General features: G+C 40.2%; 1 protein-coding gene across 9 annotated transcripts in view; it reads left to right on the plus strand.

The window, feature by feature from the left end:
* Positions 1–4,349: 4,349 nt before the first annotated feature.
* Positions 4,350–16,801, plus strand: part of LDB2 (LIM domain binding 2) — a 220,766-nt gene continuing 208,314 nt past the window's right edge. For 8 of the 9 annotated variants that reach the window (XM_017805016.1, XM_017804973.1, XM_017805041.1 and 5 more), the window contains exon 1: positions 4,350–4,644. In XM_017805016.1, coding sequence (XP_017660505.1) covers positions 4,513–4,644 — 132 coding nt within the window. In that variant the 5' untranslated portion in view covers positions 4,350–4,512. The remainder of the gene's footprint in view (positions 4,645–16,801) is intronic. The other variant, XM_017805008.1, reaches the window with a different exon arrangement.

A 16,801-nucleotide genomic window follows, 5' to 3' on the forward strand; every position in this document is an offset into this window, starting at 1 on the left:
TGGGGTATTGCTGGTGGTTCTTCATTGTGCACCCCAGCTTTTGATAAGCACATTTCATTTAGTCACTCATGAGTATCCACAGGAAAACAGTTTTGTTCTTTTATCTAAGGTCACTTCATCAAAAGTCTCCAATACTATCTGGCTTTTGTATAAACAAAGGACAGCTTGAAAAGGTAGTTTTGCTATTTAAAAAAAAATAAAAATCATGTTTACTTGAGTATTCTCCAGAAACCTAATTTCAAGTATCTCTAGTTTTTAGCTCTTCGTATGTGATGCATCTTTAACTATGATCAGTCTCTCTTTTTCTGCATTTCAACAGCTACAAACCACCTTAAATGTATCCTTGTAAACCTGATTATTGACAGAGACTGAACAGTCAATGCATACCAGGGATAAATACAGAAATTACACATATTTACAGCTGTATCCCTTTTCTGCATTATTATTATTACTAAGTGGTTATTAAAAATAGTGCAGCCTTCAGAGCTGCTTTGATTGTCAGCTTGGCAAAGCAAAGACTGTGCCTTGGTTGCATGTGGTGCTTTTGGCAGTGCTGTGTTACAGGGCTGTCTGTGCTGCTCAGGGGCACGGAGTGGCAACGTGGGTGCCCTCGCAGCTCAAGTTGTACAGGACCCCATGAGCCAGGGGCTCCAGCATGGACAGATGAACAAACCACTTTGGTTCATCCCTTCTAGCTCCCTGCTTTTGTCCTGGAAGAAGTTTCTGCTGTTGGTTTGGGTCCTTCTATTGTAGTTTAACTCGGGGCATTACAAGTGTCACACAGGTGGGCACAGAGAAAAAGAACTGCACCCTTCTGCTCCAAGCCCATGCTTCCCTCTGAGATGAAGGGAAGTTGTCCTCCAGAACTGGTAGAGAAAGAGTCCTTGACTTCTGTGTGATCTGTTTCTGCCCAGGAGAGGGCAATCCGGCACCCAGATAGCAGCCAGATCATCCCATCCCTTCTTTGGGGTGCGAGGGCTTAGTACCCGGCCAGAGAGACACGAAACATAGCTCTGTCTCTGCTGGTGAGCTCTGATGGCACACTTCTGCCTAGCTCATTTTCCTTAGTTGGGAATCACGAGCTTGTGTCCCGGTCCCTCTCTGTTCTGATGTCTCCTTTCACGTCTGTGTGCAGCACTCAGGCGGGGTTGGGGTGAGCCAACGCAGTTTGCAGGTTTGGGGACTTAGTTAAGTGAGGAGGCATCACAATCCTTCCCTTCTGGCCTCTGAGTGCTGGGGTAAGGTTCACTGCTTTGAGGTGCAGCAGTATTTGCATGTGCACACACCCATGTAAATGCAACTCTGCAGATACTGTTTCCTCATCTCTTGGTAGCCACACATACGTGCAAGCACAGGAATAGATGCATTGTCAGATTTGGGAAGGCTAGTCTCTTCTTCTTTTTTCCTCCACCTCTTTTTTCCTCTGCTCACACTTAACTCATTTCCCAGATTAAGGAATTTATTGACTGTACTAAATCTTGGGCCAGATATTTGGTTTCGACACCTGAGCCACTTTGGGTAGCAGCTTGATGACAGCCGTATGGTGGTTTGGAGCAGCCCAGGCAATGGGGCTGGCTACATGCCCCCTAACCCACACCCCCACAGCACACACAAAACTTTATAGGTGGCAGATCCAAGTGGGGATCGAGCTGACACACTGTCAGGATCCCTGTAACTTTATGTTCCTTTGATTCTGCCTTCTGTTTTACTGTTCTGAGCATCACACCAGTCTAGATGACAACAGGCAACTGGAAGAGCTGCCAGAGCCTGTAATTAGCAGGCTCCTACCCTGGGACTTGGTTCTTGCTGGTGGGCTGTAGGTGTTGGATAATTTGCCAGTTAATCAATGGGAATTATTAAAATATCACTGCATATTTTTGCTTTGTGCTAGACCTGTACACAGAAGCTCTTATATGGGGGTTGAGGGGAGTATCTGCAGTTCTCAATCATGAAAGCAAATCCTACTGCTCATTCCTCCTCATTCACTTTCATTACTCCAAGTTTGTCCCTTTTTTTTTTTTTAATTTAAAGGAACTTCTTCCTTTCCCTCCACCAGCAGCCAAAATAAAAAATGTTAATATAATGACCATGTTTAACTTCTTGAAGCAGTGAATTTTAGCTTAATCTAAAAGTCCTTAAAACAGAAACACTTTTCAAGCTATGCAAAATTCTACCATTTTAATTCAAAAAATGTGTCTCTTCTTGGGCAAATATGTTTTGGTTTGGATTTGCTTTGAAAAGAAAGTAAAATCCATAACTTGGTGGATTCTTGGTTGGGGTTTTTTGACATTTATTTAAGAAGATGGTACTTCGGTTATAAAACTTGTGTATGTTAATGCTGTAACTGTAATTTTTCTGGCCTTAGGCTTTAAGGTATCTGCTGGGATCTGTTATAGTACAAGGTACACACAGGGAAGTCTTCTCCTAGGTGTGTAGCCATGATACAGGCTTCTTATAGAGCCAGTGAACCCTGGCAGAGCACTGTCACAGTCACCGCAGAACTACTGAGCCAAACATTGCACGAGTTATTTATTAAACTCAGCACCTCCAGTAATGGTAACCGAGTGGCAGTGTAGTATTGCTACCTAGCTGGGCTGCACTTAAAGAGAGAAGTGAAATTCCCCATGTATTATCTGTTGTCTCTGTGTTTAGTGACAGAAGCTGTGGGAAGTCTGTAAAAGCAGCTCAATACGTCACTTCTTATGGAAACTGTTATTCCATAAGAGCATACAGAAATAGTTTTGCTAAACAGCTACTGGTACAGTAAAGATAAACTGTGATCCAGATCAGTGGTCAGTAGAATATAACCTGTGAACTTCTGTATTTTATTCTGAAAAGAGAGGTCAGATTTTCCAGATAGCCAAATACCAGCGAAAACTGGGATTTTTCAAATATGTCTTACGACATTCCTGCATTCAGTCAGATTTGAATTACATTTTTGGCAGTGGGTAAAGTGGGTAAAGCCATATCATGATCAAATATTTTTTGAGATTATTAGAAAAATTTAGAAAAAGTAATGGCGCATGCCTTGATTTCCCCATCTGTGAAATGGGTGATCCTGCAGCGTTCATGCGGAGCACCCTGACTGAGAACCGTTGTGGCTGCAGCTGATTGTTATTCTCTTAATCATATTAGTTAACTAAATCTGTTCCTAGAGTGGTTCCATTTGCTTGAATGAATTTACATGAGAGATTAATTCAGCACTGTTTATTGTTGTTTTTACATTTATTCAGTACTGTAAATAATGCCTGATACTTTACAGCTGTGTATGAGGACACAGTCTGTGCTTCAAGGGCTTTTTCGTACAGGTAATTTGAAGGCTCCCCTCCTAAACCTTGCACTTTCCCATGGAGCAGATGAGACCCTTTTGTTTATTCTATATTTTGAGGACTTTTCTTTCACGTGGTATCCGCTCCCAGCACTTTCCTGCAAGTATGATTCAACAGATAAAGTTCATCCCTCACCTCCAAAGGGGGATCCACTCCCCTTACCCTCCTCTCCTCCCTCGGGACCCCCCCTCCCCAATGTTAAGATATCCTTCATTGGCAAAGCTCTCTAACCACTGCTGGATTTATGCCCAACAATGATCCTGAAAACAGGGGCCAGTCTCCCACCTAGCTGCCACCGCCTTTAAGCCGGACAGCCGCTTAAATGACCCATTTGTGCACTCCTGACCCCCGCAGAAGGGGACTGCTGGCAGTCCTCCGGGTGTCCCGCTCTCCCACCCGCCCCTTTGTGCTTTCCCATTTTCCGGGAGGTTTCTGCGGCTGGCATCTAAGTGCTCTCCATTGTGTGAAGTGTGGCGTGCGGGGTTATGTCTTTGTGCAGGCTCCTCGGCCATCCCGCCGTGCCCCCGAGGTGCAGCCCCCCCACCCCGCAGCCGCAGCCCCCGTATCGCGGCGCGGCCGCCCCGGGCGGGCAGAGCAGGCGCTGCGGGAGCCGTCGGGCGCGGGTGGAGCGCCGGCTGCCCGCGGCGGGATGGCCGTGGCCTGTGTTTATGTATTTTGTAGTAATCACATTTCTGACATTACCCGAGCGTGCTCCCGGCGCGGGGTGATTGGCTCAGGCAGCTTTTAAACCACCTATATGCTAAGGAGCCCGCTGCCGGCTACGGGGGAGAGGGGGGGCTACGGGGGCACGGCGAGCCCCAGCCCGCCCCAGCCCCGCACCTCTGCCCGCCGCGGGGGGAATGGTGTTTCTGAACTAGTCGGCGGCGCGGACAGGAAATGACCCCTCCAGAAACTGCTGCTTTAAAACCGAGCGGCGGTGCCTGAAGCTATCCAGCCTCCCTCTCCCTGTCTGGAGCCTGTGCGCTCCCGCTCCCCCCCCGCCCCCCCCCGCCCGTCTCCGCCGGAGCGGGCTCCCACAGCAGTCCCCAGCCAGTGCGTGCAGCCTGGATGTGTGTGTGTGTGTGCGCGCCGCTACTTTGTACTGTGAAGAACACACAGCCCATGTGCTCTGTATGGATGTTGATGATACTCTGTGTAGCTTGAATCTCTGCAAGCAGGCAAGATGTCCAGCACACCACATGACCCTTTCTATTCTTCTCCTTTTGGCCCATTTTATAGGAGACACACACCATACATGGTGCAACCAGAGTACCGAATATATGAAATGAACAAGAGGCTGCAGTCGCGGACGGAGGTAAGTCCCCCAGCCTTGTTTTCCTGTGCATGGACCGTGGTAGGTTTCAGCCCGAATTCCAGCTGAAGCGTCCCACTAGACAGTGCAGTATATGCAGGCATGAACCCTAATTAATTTAGTAGTTTAATTGGGTAATCCCTCATTATGTTTCCACGCAGAGCAACTCTTTGAGGAGATACCAGCTTAGGCTGAAATCGTGAAATTACAGTACAGCACTTCAGGGTTGATTGTAACGGTGGTCTCAGGAAATTTCTTTGCCTTAGTGTGTTGTTTGCTCAGGATCTGTCCTGCTGGCATTTGCAGCTATAATATTGCAAGGTATTGCTTCAGATTTTGCACAAAATTATTTCTGAACTGTTGCAGGTTTAGGGGGAGAGACAAACATTTGTCTGGTTTTGTTTTGTAAACTCATTAAAATTAAAAATTAATGATAACTGAAAACAGGAGCAGAGTTTTAAAAACTTATTCCTAGGGTGCTCTTAAAGAACACATGTTCGGGACAACCGGCAAGAGAAATTTGTGTTTACATTTAGAATGCTGTTTCTTTTAGCAAGAGAGATGGTCGGTTCTCTACTTTATCACATAGCTGTCAAAAGTATCCAATAATGTAAACTATATTCACTGTTGGTTATGCTTTCTATGATGTGCTAGTGGTTTATACACCCAGGCTTCAAAATCCAGATCAGCCACCACAAAGAATATACTGAATGGGAGGGGGAAATACTTCTGTCACTTAAAGAAAAAAAATAGTGGAGGCTATGTCTTGTTATTTACATGGTTAAATAAAGCACACTTTTAAATTCTGCTGAAGTAAAAAGTGTGTGGCTGAATCAGGCTGGATTTCTGTCCATGTGTCTGTGTTTGTGCAGCAAACATTCTTTCTGCTGCGATTTTTCATAGTAGTGTATTAGTAGTGCCCTGAAAAGACTTTTAAAAAGTATTAATCTGTTATAGTGAACGGCTTTATATAACGGCAAATATCTGCCAGATTCGTGCCATGAAGCATGGTAAAGGATCTCGTGTTGATCTGTTTGTTGTATTGTGATTCTTTAAGATAACACGAGGTTATAATAAAATAGAACACACATGCCTGAATTGTCAGCTTAGCCATGAAGAATCTGTGACGTTTAATGTATATGATACAGCTAACGAGATGTGACCTGCTTTCTGATTGGGTACCACCACGGGGTAACTGCTTTTCCAGCGGTTACCTCTGCCAGACTTAAAACATTGCTGGGGAGTAATTGGTAATACACTTCGTGCTGGCTAAAAACTCCTAGCGGCTCCTTGCTCCCAAAATCACGGCAGCTGTTTGTCAATTTTGCCCCAAGTTGTTGGTTGCGGAGGGTCACTGCCATTTAAATAGAAAGAGGGGGTTTGTGGGGGTTTGTTTATACTGTTCATTTGTCACTGTCTTGCAATTCTGTTCCTTGCATTCCTGTACATATTCATGTAATAATTTCTAGACTTTTTCAAGGGAAAACAGCAAATATGTATCATTGAGTGATTTCTTTGGGGTTTTATATACAAGCTGCTCTAAAAGCTGTCAGTGCTAATTTAGCCTTTTTACATGTTATTTTAGTGGTACTTTTAATAATTGACCAGTCTCTGATTGCAGCTCTTTTACAAATATTACACTAGAAAAAGTTTTTGAGGGACTTGTGAAACAACTTCCCCCTCCTTCGTTGCTGAGGTGTGCTGAGTTAGACTTTAGGACATTTAATTGCAGTTTTTGCTGCACACGTTCACACGGACCTTTGTGGGCAAAAAGCAGAAACTTACTCTTCCTTGCTAGGACTGCCATAGGTTTCAGCAGCATTTTACTTTGACAGACGATGTTTAGCCAATGAAGGCCTTATGCTCCAGCATTTCTTTTAGTTGCTCAGAGTAAAAATTTTTTTGCTGTGTGATTGTTCAGTGTTTACATTCCGGTTCTCTTTTTTTTTTTTTTTTAATTTCTGAGCTCTGTGCTGTAAGCATTGTTATTCATTGAAATGTGTTTTCTAGCTAACTTCAGTTCATCTCATTCATCCTCCAATTAAAACGTCTCCTTAATAAAAAAAAAAAAATTATTGAACTAGTTTCCTGGGACACTTAGAGTGACTAGGTGTGGACAGTCTGTAAGGACTCATGCTGGCTTCTAGGACAGGTCTGGAGTGGAAGTTTCATGTTAATTTTATACAGTTCCAGTAATTTTTGGGATTGGTAACTGAAGGCTTCTGGAGCATGTATAACCAGCTCTAAATTTTTTGAATCCAGAGCCCTGTATGTCATGGAAGGAATGTGCTTGTGCTGTGGGTGATACAGGCTCACTGCATGAACGTTTCTCTTCAGGAAGTCTTTGGAATAATGTAGGCACTGGTCTCTGAAGGAGGCTGCTTGTGCTCTGTGAGCCCCAGGGGGTAGGTGAGCACAGGCAAAGCAGCTTAAGGGGAATGGAATAACAAAGAAACTCTCCAAAAGACTGGGGGTAGCAAGCGGGCAGATTCCACGTGGACCCAACTTGTGCAGAGAGCCAGTGCCAAGTGGAGATGCATTAAAAAATGGGAAACTACAGCTGTTATCCCAAATATATCCGTGGAAAGCCTTTGGGATTTTCCTGGTTTCCTACAAAATAAAAACGTTCTTAATAATCCTTTAGAGTCAGATTCTCTACTGTCCCTTGCAGTGCTGGAAGTTCCAAGGCAGAGCAAAAAATACATAATTTAATAATGTTGTACAGAGAATGGATGGAGAGGCTGTGGAAGGAATATCTGTATGTCATGTCTATCTCTTTTCTCCCCTCCATCTGCTAGCCTTTGTAGTGAATTCCTGTAGCAACTCTCCTGAGCTTGCAGGTAGGTGAGAAATGATTCCAAAAAAGCAATGGGCTCATAGAAGCACCGTTGGGGAACACACCAGTAAATGCCATTTCTTCTCCTGCTCTCCCAGCAGCAGGGTCGATTGTATGTTGGGTGTTGTAGAAGTGTCCTCAAAACAACTCTATGCTTGGGGACCCTTCCTGAGAAATCCACTGCTTCCACTCTGGTTTCTTTCAGCATTGGGTGGAAGGGAATAACAGCAAGTGTGAAGGATGTGCTCAGTGTATTAAACAGACGAAGTACAGAGTGATAAAGAAAGGTCATTTAGATGCAGCATAACTATCTTTGTTGTTCTTGTTTTCTTTAGGAAGAAATGGAAGTCATCAAAGTAAAGAATTAGCAGCTTTAGCCTGTGCTAGATGTGCAAACTTTTGCTCTCCAAACTTCTTATAACTTTATGAGCTCCTCAGGCAGAACCTACAACTGCCTTTTTAAATTCAGGGTCAGTCTTAGGCAAAGAATTCCAATCACACCCAGGCAGGGGGTGGTTTTATGATGTAAGTACTGGCAAAACTCCACCATCTAGCTAATTCTTATGTGATCTAAAGTAAATTAGGGAGTCTGAGTTACTAAATAGTGTACAGGAACACCTTACCTTCCTTAAAAGTTCTTCAAAGAAATCTAATGTGGTAATACTTTTTTCTAAATCAATACATGCTTTCTTAATAATACTTTGGGAGCATCTAGTGCCATTTTGTAATGCATCAACAATCCTGATTTAAAGAAAAAAAAATTAATATTTAAATGCTTAATAATCTCTGGCAGATATAAAGATAAATCTTGCTTACTTCTCTCATAGTTGATTAACTTTCTGGTTAACCAAAATGCAGCTGTTTCCTTGCTCTGTGTGTGGTTTTAAGGATTTCATCACCATTCACTCAAACTCAGTTTATCTTAATATTTTTATGTCTGTGTTGGTTTACCATTTCAAGAAAGCAATCCTGTTGTAGCATAATCAGCAGTTTCTGAAGTTCTAGGTAGCAATACACAACATAGGTAAATTAGCGTAAATGTTTTCTCTGTTTTTCATAAAACTTGATGTTTAAAAAGGCATCTCTTTTCCTCTTTGATGTTGTAAATCCTTTTCTGTTCGAATTTTTAATCATTTGAAAATGCTCACACTTAAAAGAAAACAAAAGGTGATTATATCTTGTATATAATTATTCAGTAACATTACAGTGTGCCATGGAGAGATCACTTAGAGCCGCTGACAGTTTAAAGTTTGAGGCGTTGCTTTATTTTCAGTAATCAAAGAAATGTATCAAGCCTTTCACTTGTTTATTTAGTCCCCTGTATTGTTAGAACTTTTGTGCATCACAATATATTAAATTCACCTGTATCTTCCTCTGTAACTACAAGAGATTACGCTTTACATCACCACTATATGCAAAACACAGTTTTCCCTCTGGCTAACAGAAAAATGTTTTAAGGGTGACTGGAGAGCTTGATTAGTAGCATATTTGTTTTAAAGACAACCAGCTTAATCAAATGATATTAAACTCCTATGAAACTATATAGTGAATTTAACAAAGTAGAGATTTCATAATGGAAGAAAATGTAAAGAAAATGAAAAGGAAAATAAAGGAGGATGTTATGGTTATTTAAAAGCTACTAAATGAACTGGAAGCTTACATAGACATTCATATGCAACCAAATATTTAAAGCAAATCAAAGCAAAACAAATTTTCTGCACTTTGATGAAATTCGCTTATTTTACTTCTTCACATTGCTATCTGATGAAATAATCTTCTTCTTCCTGATACATTTTTAATAGATTAGTCATAAAAATCTATGTTATGACATCACATTTGTTCACATAGCAACTTAGTATGGCAAACAGATCTCTTATATTGTGTACATAAGTCTGAGTTTGTCCAATGGGTTTGTTTTGTTGAGGGGAAAACACATAAACTTCTGTCTCAAAATATTTTTGAGGAAATACTCTTTCACCCACGAATATACTAATACTTAGCAATTCTAGGAACATGAGTAAAGTATTTTGAGAGTACTTATGAACCATGCTTTGCTGAAACTAATAGGTCAGTTTAAAGAAAAAAACCCTTGAATGCCTTTAGGCATACACTGATTTCAGAATGGATTCAAGGCTCTTTTTACTGATTGTTTTTTATTTGATATACTTTTTTCATCCCTTAAAAAATTTCAGTTGCAGCTGTTTTCAATTAAAATTGTTACAAACTAACAATTCTTATGAGGCCGGGGAGAAAAAAAAAGACTCTACTTCCTTTACATGCTGATCCTTAGTTTACAATCAGGGATGTCTTGCTGCTTTTGCTTCCCCCTCCCCCGCCGAACTTATAATATAGAAGGGAAACTGCACACATAAGGAGCGGGGAGCTATTGGGGGTAGGGACTGGTGAGGACGGAGAAAGAATCAGTGCAAAAGTGTAAGAATGGGTCTTGTCTGCAATCACTCTGATGCTTACTAGATGATTTTCTATAAAGAAACCTTTTCAATCCTTCCTTTGCTCTTTTTCATTCTTTACTCTTTAAACCATTAATCCACTTAAAAAAACCCTTAAACCTAGTCTTTCCCTGATGTAAACAAGATTCACTACGCAGATCCAGTGTCAAAAATAGAAGCTGTTGGTTAGTGAGAAGGAACAAAACAGAGATCATAACAAGGACCCAGTCCTGGGTTCTTATTTAAGCTGGAGTTTTGCCTGCAGTAGGATTGCAAGGTCAGATAAAAGGGAAAATAATTTGATTTTGATATATACTCTTTCTTTGTTTAAAAAGAAAGGGTACGGGTAGATTGCTAAACTCCTTGCAATATTTTTTAGCTGGACTCCTTAATTCAAATGGTATTTTTTTGTATCTCTTTGCCAGAAGTTGCATATCTACTGTAAACAGACGTTCCAATCATGCTGGTACTTTGTTCGGTTGTTTCCTCCCCAAGGAGAGCCTTCTTTCCTGCACTGTACTGTGTAAACAGGCCAGGGTAGATCCTCAGTTTTGCTGGGTGCTCCTTTCCAAAAGTTGTTTCTGGGCTACTTGATGCCTCAGAGAGGTGATCCTGGCAGGAACAAGGTTGCCCCAAAGTGACTGATGATTGGTCTCCAAAAAAAGGCTGTGGTAGGGCAGGGTCAGGTCTTAATGGTCTTATTTGTTAGACAGAAATAGAAATGAAAGAAATATCCCCTAACCCCTGGCTGAAATATTCTCCCTAGGCTTGTGTCTTTCCTTTCACCGTGTGTTGTTTCTGTGTTTGGTTACTGTGAAAATTTCAGAGGGAAATAGTTTTATGATCAGAATACTGTTTCCATTCCTTTCACATTGTGGTGGACAGTCATACCCTACTAAACTAAAGCCTGTAAGTTACTGATCTAAGCTCAGTAGTCCACTTGTACTCCTGAGGTAACAGAGGATCAACTAGAACCACCTGTGGATCTTAAACCTCAGTATGGGAACAGTTGACGCTTCTGGAAACAACTCTGGCACTTTCATGCCTTAAGAGGTTAATGAAAAACCAACTGCTCTGGAAAAATGAGACCTTTGCAGAACTAAACATGAAGTAGGGCTTGGTGTGTTTCTAAGCCCATCACCTCTTCAGGATTCAAGAGTGTTGGTAGTGTAGAGTCTTTGCAAAGGCCATAAATTTTACAAGAACAGGTTGTTCTCTGCATGAGACTTAGGTTGCCTTGGTACTCCCTTGTTGTTTCTACACTGTGGTCAAAAAGGCATACCATGTGGAAACTCCTGGCCAAGGAGTGTTCCCATCCTTGTCATACAGACTTGAATCATAGACTCATAGATTGTTTTGGGTTGAAGCATGAGACTTGTGTGTACTTCTTTATGAATAACTCTGATAAATACAGTCAAAATATAAGTATCAAAGTAAAACTTTTCCCTCAGGTCTTTCTGTTGTCAATATTCACATTCAGATACTTGGCCAGAGGAGAGCTGCAAACTCCAAACTGATGCAGTAAAGCCATAATTTTATGTAGATTTCTAAATGTACTTGAAATCTAGTGTCTGGTCACCTGCAAACTAAATAGTTAGATATTTTCATTCTTTGGAGCAACTAATAACTTGGAACATTGCTGTAATATCTGTCACACATGATCTGCAATACCTGTTGATATTTGTCTTCCCTGATTCTAAGTTTGCCAAGCCCGGTTAGCTGAGCAGAAACATTGTTTGTACCTGGGTTTAAAAAGGGAAGGGAGAAATCTAACCTCTGGGTATAATTTTAACATCAGATTACTCACATAGAGCAGATTCAGTATCTGTCCAGATCCCAACCAGTTACTGCAGTTCCATTTACGGCAAGTGCTAGCTGCAGACTGGAGCATCCAAAAGAATTGCACGGTCTAGTTGGATGACCTTATCTGTTGCATTCAGAGGGCAAAGGAAACATTATGTGTATATAAAAGTGATCACATTTGGAAACCTATGTTAAGGTAGATTCAAGAATAGACTGAATCATAGATCCGCTCTGCTTATTCTTCAAAAATACCTGGGAAAGAAACAACTGTCCCTGTTTGAGTATTAGGTGCAGTCTCACATCATGTGTGCAGTGGACTATTTTTACTTTTCTTTTGGACTTTCAAACATTTGTTTTTTCACATGTTTTATTATGTTATTTTCTAAAGTAGTAAATTTAGAAAATTTTGACTTACAACACATTGTGCATTTGAAGTATTTAATATATCTTATTGTGATTTTTGTTCCAATTGTGTAGTTTTGCCTCAGCCATTAGCTGGAGATTTTATCACACAAAGAGCTGCCATCTGTACTAGAGTAGGTTACAAAGAGATTTCTGAGATATTAACAACCACATTATACAGAAGGAAATATTCTAAATCTTTAAATACAGTAGTTACATGGAGAGACAAAAATGCTCAGAAAACAGGAAAGTAAATAGAGCGAAACTGTTGAATCTTATTCCTGTTTAAACAGAAGCACCTTCAGCATACTTCATCCCTTAGAAAAGCAGTCAGCAGCACCAACATTCCTAACCATTGTCTATGAACTAGACATACTCCAAGCTGTGATGTGCAAGGCAGGCATGACATGTGCTTTGCTTCTAGGTTTGCAACTGGGATAGAATTTTACAGCTGGAAAAAGGGAATACGAAGCGCCTTGCACCTAGAATACTATGTTTTTTTCATGCAGTTTACAAAAGTGTCATGATGGATCATTTGGCAGTGGAGAAAGGCCTGCAACTGTCTGTTTTACTCTGTCCCCCATATCCTGATAGTAACTTGCCATTTCAGATCAATGTCACCATCTTCCATAATTCTTGTACCCATTTTAAATACCAAAAATGTTTTCATGTCACTCTATTTCACATCACAATAATGCGAAAGGAAAAGAACAGCTATAATATAGTTCCTTTAGAGCAAATGAAAATAATTTTTGTTGTTCAGCATCTTGCAAGAGGGACCTTCCTTCCTTTTCGTACTTGGCCAGGATTTCTCCAGCTTTCTTCTTCACCATACCAAGATGTTAAAAACATTGACAGATTACAGATTTTAGATGCGTGTTTGCAACCATACTTTTTGCTGTAGTGGATGAAAGCAATACCATAGCTCTGTCACTTCTACCTAGACTTAATCACTGGAGTATCAGTTAACCCTTAGGGTAATTAGGTAATAATGTTGTTGATGTGATTTGAAGTATCATTTTAAGCAATTAGAAGTTCAGATATAATGTGATGAAATTATGCATTATATAGTGCATCTATCTATTTTACACAGGAAAAATTACCATATGTTTTGTGGGAAGCTTGGTGTTTTGCACCGACTGGAGTTCTGCTTGCATTTATGAACAGTGTGCCTGTAAACTGTGGCAATAACTCTTTGAAGGCCACACCTATGCACGCTGCTGATTATGCTAAAAAGCATAGGCCCATTTTAATGAATCTGTTGGCATGAATAATGGGACATGAAAAGCCAACACACTGGATAAACATTCATTACCTGAGTGCAACAAATACTACATGCAAAATTTCTGTGGCACTTCACTTGAGTTTAACAGTGAATTTGCTGTGGCTATGTTTATGGGTTTTATGTGTTTCTGTGAATGTTTGATCAATGGAGTTTTATTCTTACATTGCAGGATGCAAATTTCAATGTGCTAAGCATTCTTGAAAGAATTTGCTTATTTTATATGGGCTAAGCTGAGAGACTGTGTTTCCTGTTTTGTGCTTCCAAAATCTCCCAGATAGAACCATGATACTTAGAAATTAAATACACTAGAGAAGAATCTCTGATTGCTTTGCGGTGAGGACTGACTGGTGTATGAATGTAAAGCAAATTAATAACAATGACTGGTTGCAATGGGAAAATTACAAGTCAGTAAATATGATTCACGTGCATAATTTTTTCATGGGATGGAACGCTGCTTAGCATGCAGTTATATTAGAAAAATGGTAAAAATTTTCTAAGCTTCCTGGCATTTTAAGCTCTAGCTCCATCTGTGCTCATCCAGTCAAGGATGCAAAACAATAATGCACAATATATGACCAATTACAGCGTGTAGTCTTATCAGAATATTGCATGCTTACATCATGCTGCTTGTTATGAAAGACAAGCAAAAATGTCTTAAATTCGAATAATTAATGCATTCGGATAAATTGTTATTAATTCCTAGCAACTCTGGGCAGAACACAGTGGAATTCATAAAATTTATTATTTGATGTGAATTATTAGCTCAGCTCCTTTCAGTACCTCTTAACACTGGCAGGGTTAATAAAGCAAAGAAAAAAGATTGGTCAAGGTGCCAGTGCACCAAGTACCTCTCTTCCTTGACAGTGCTGTGAGATTGTTTAACACCCACATCAAGAACATCCTGAAGCAACCAAGTTACACCTTGACTGATTGTTGCACCCAAAGGGTTGCACTTCTAAATACGCAGTGTAGCACAGGCAGAGCGGTGTTTAGCACTGGTATGTAACCTGAAGCCACAACCTGCGTGTCTAGACTGACAAGAATCCTACCAGTTGAGCCACTGTGACACCTTGTGGCTTATGAAGCAACACAAGCATCTTTTAGAAAACTAACAGGTAAAAGCCAGAGGTTAATGGATATTGACAAATGTCCCTTCATACAACTATCAACAGAAATGTCTTTGCTGGGTTACTTTACTGTGTTTTCAAGCTCCAGTTAAATTAAGCGCTAATGGGTTAATTTCTGTTTGGGTTCTTTATAGTATGTATTTTACTGCAAAGTGTAATAAGTTGGGACATCATTTTGGTCTATCTGACCTGCTGCTATTATCTGCAGTGCTTGGGTGTTTGCTCATCATTCAGATTACATAAAGAAACACTGGTTTTGGCTGCAGTACAGAGTAAATATTTTATTTGTTTGCAACCATTAATTTGGCTAATCAAAAAAGTGCCTGAAGGGTGCAATGTACTTTTTGGTGCTGTATCTAAATGGTAGTTGTACAGTAGCTTTAACTAAGATATAGTTAGCATTGGGCATGCAACTCAGTACATCCCTGAATCTGGGGTTAAATAGATCAGTGTTTGAGCTGTGGATTATTCATTAATTACAATAAAACTATATTTTGCTGGAAGTTACTGGTAAACTTAAAATTAGGCAAACAGTGCGTGGAGCTGAGAAGAAACACTGGATCTATAAATGCTCAGAACCTCACATTACCAGACACTAGTCTCTTGATTATCACTTGTTATGTCTTCAAACTAGCATTTCCATGTTTTCTTCCATGATGATCCTGAGCATTTGAGAGGAGTTGCTTGTAAACTCATGTGTTATGTTCCCTAACATTTTCTTTGGCTCTGATGCTTTCAAAAACTTAGGAACAATTGGGCTGAAATAGTTGTCTTCTGTTGCTAAATACCAACTTATTGCTGAATACACTGCCTTACGATATAAGGGGTCTGCATCCCTCTATTCTGTGTACTTAGGGTCTGTGTCCCTTATCTCTAGGTGTGGCCATAATGCTGTCACTTAAACATAATATATAGACATACATGCCCAAACCTGCATTTAATTGGGTGGTGTGGGAAGCAGTAGCAGCACAGGGCTCGGGTCATACAATCTGCCTTATTTCACACACAGGTATTTTGATCCTTTGCTGAGCTTTATGCTCTTAAAGTTAGGTGGTTACTGGTGGTCATACAGTACCCTGTCTTCAGGATGTGCACCTTTATATTTATTATAAGGTTTTTAGGGCTGGGACCCCCTTCTCTCTTCTTGTACAGTGGAGTTCTGGTCTGTATCTGTAGCACTTTGTGATTATTGTGCTATGTATTGTAATTAAATAAAGGCTAAAAGTAGATAGTAGTATTTAAAATACTTTCAAAACCAAATCTAAATATACCATTGTCATTTTGATTTCATAAATCAAAATGTTTTAATTGATATTACATGTATTTATGCACTACAAAGAATTATCTGACTAGAAAATACCATAATACTCTAAGTTCCCGGAAGACGACTGTTTAATGTTATTAACACATTTCGTTACTTCTCAAGTAATTCAGCACACCCGTGCAAACCTACTGGCTTTGCCAAGCAAGTACAAATATATTTTAGGGAAGCGTTCTGCTGGTTGATTTGTACATCTGATATTGTTATTAAATCTATTGCTTTTTTAGTGTGATTCTTCAATAATTCCATGTCAATCAAAGAAGCTCATTCCAAGTCTGTTTTTTCTTACTAGTGGAAAAAACATTTTATCTTTCCACAGGAAAAGCATATTCTTTCTGATGGGAACTGGTGCTATGGAATATGTATCTTATTTCACGACAGTTTGGGAAGGGAATATTGTAAAGTCTGGTGATAAATAAATTCTTGTAATAAGTACAGATGAACCAGAGAGGTTGTTCTAGGGAAGAAAGGCAACACTTATTTTTTTCTTTTATTGTTTGCACTCTACTGATTTAATTAGCCAGTGAGAACAGACCCACGTTGAATATTAAAAAGACAAAATCAACTTCCCCCTCCCCCGTCCCCACATCTGTTGCCTTTTGGAGGCTACTTACAGTACCAAAACTACCCAGAGTCTAAGTGATTTTGCTTTTTAACAGGCGTTACCTGTATGTGTTTGCAAATAAGTGAAGTAGTTATAAATATTTTATTCTGGTTATGAGGAAAAGGTACTGCTTAAATTATCATTTTGAAAGAAACTGGGCTACCTTAAGCAAAACCAATACATTTTTGGTGTTATAAAAATGGAGGTAGTCTCAGTCCTGATACATTTCTGAATGGTGATCTAATAGCAATATCTCAATGGTTACCACAGTACAGAAACTTAAATTGTTCCTAGGTCTGCTTGAAGTTGGAAAGAGTCCTGTCTGGGGTTAT

Source organism: Lepidothrix coronata, unplaced genomic scaffold (genome assembly GCF_001604755.1).
Source record: "Lepidothrix coronata isolate B3197 unplaced genomic scaffold, Lepidothrix_coronata-1.0 Scaffold0, whole genome shotgun sequence".
In the NCBI taxonomy this organism is placed as follows: Eukaryota; Metazoa; Chordata; class Aves; order Passeriformes; family Pipridae; genus Lepidothrix; species Lepidothrix coronata.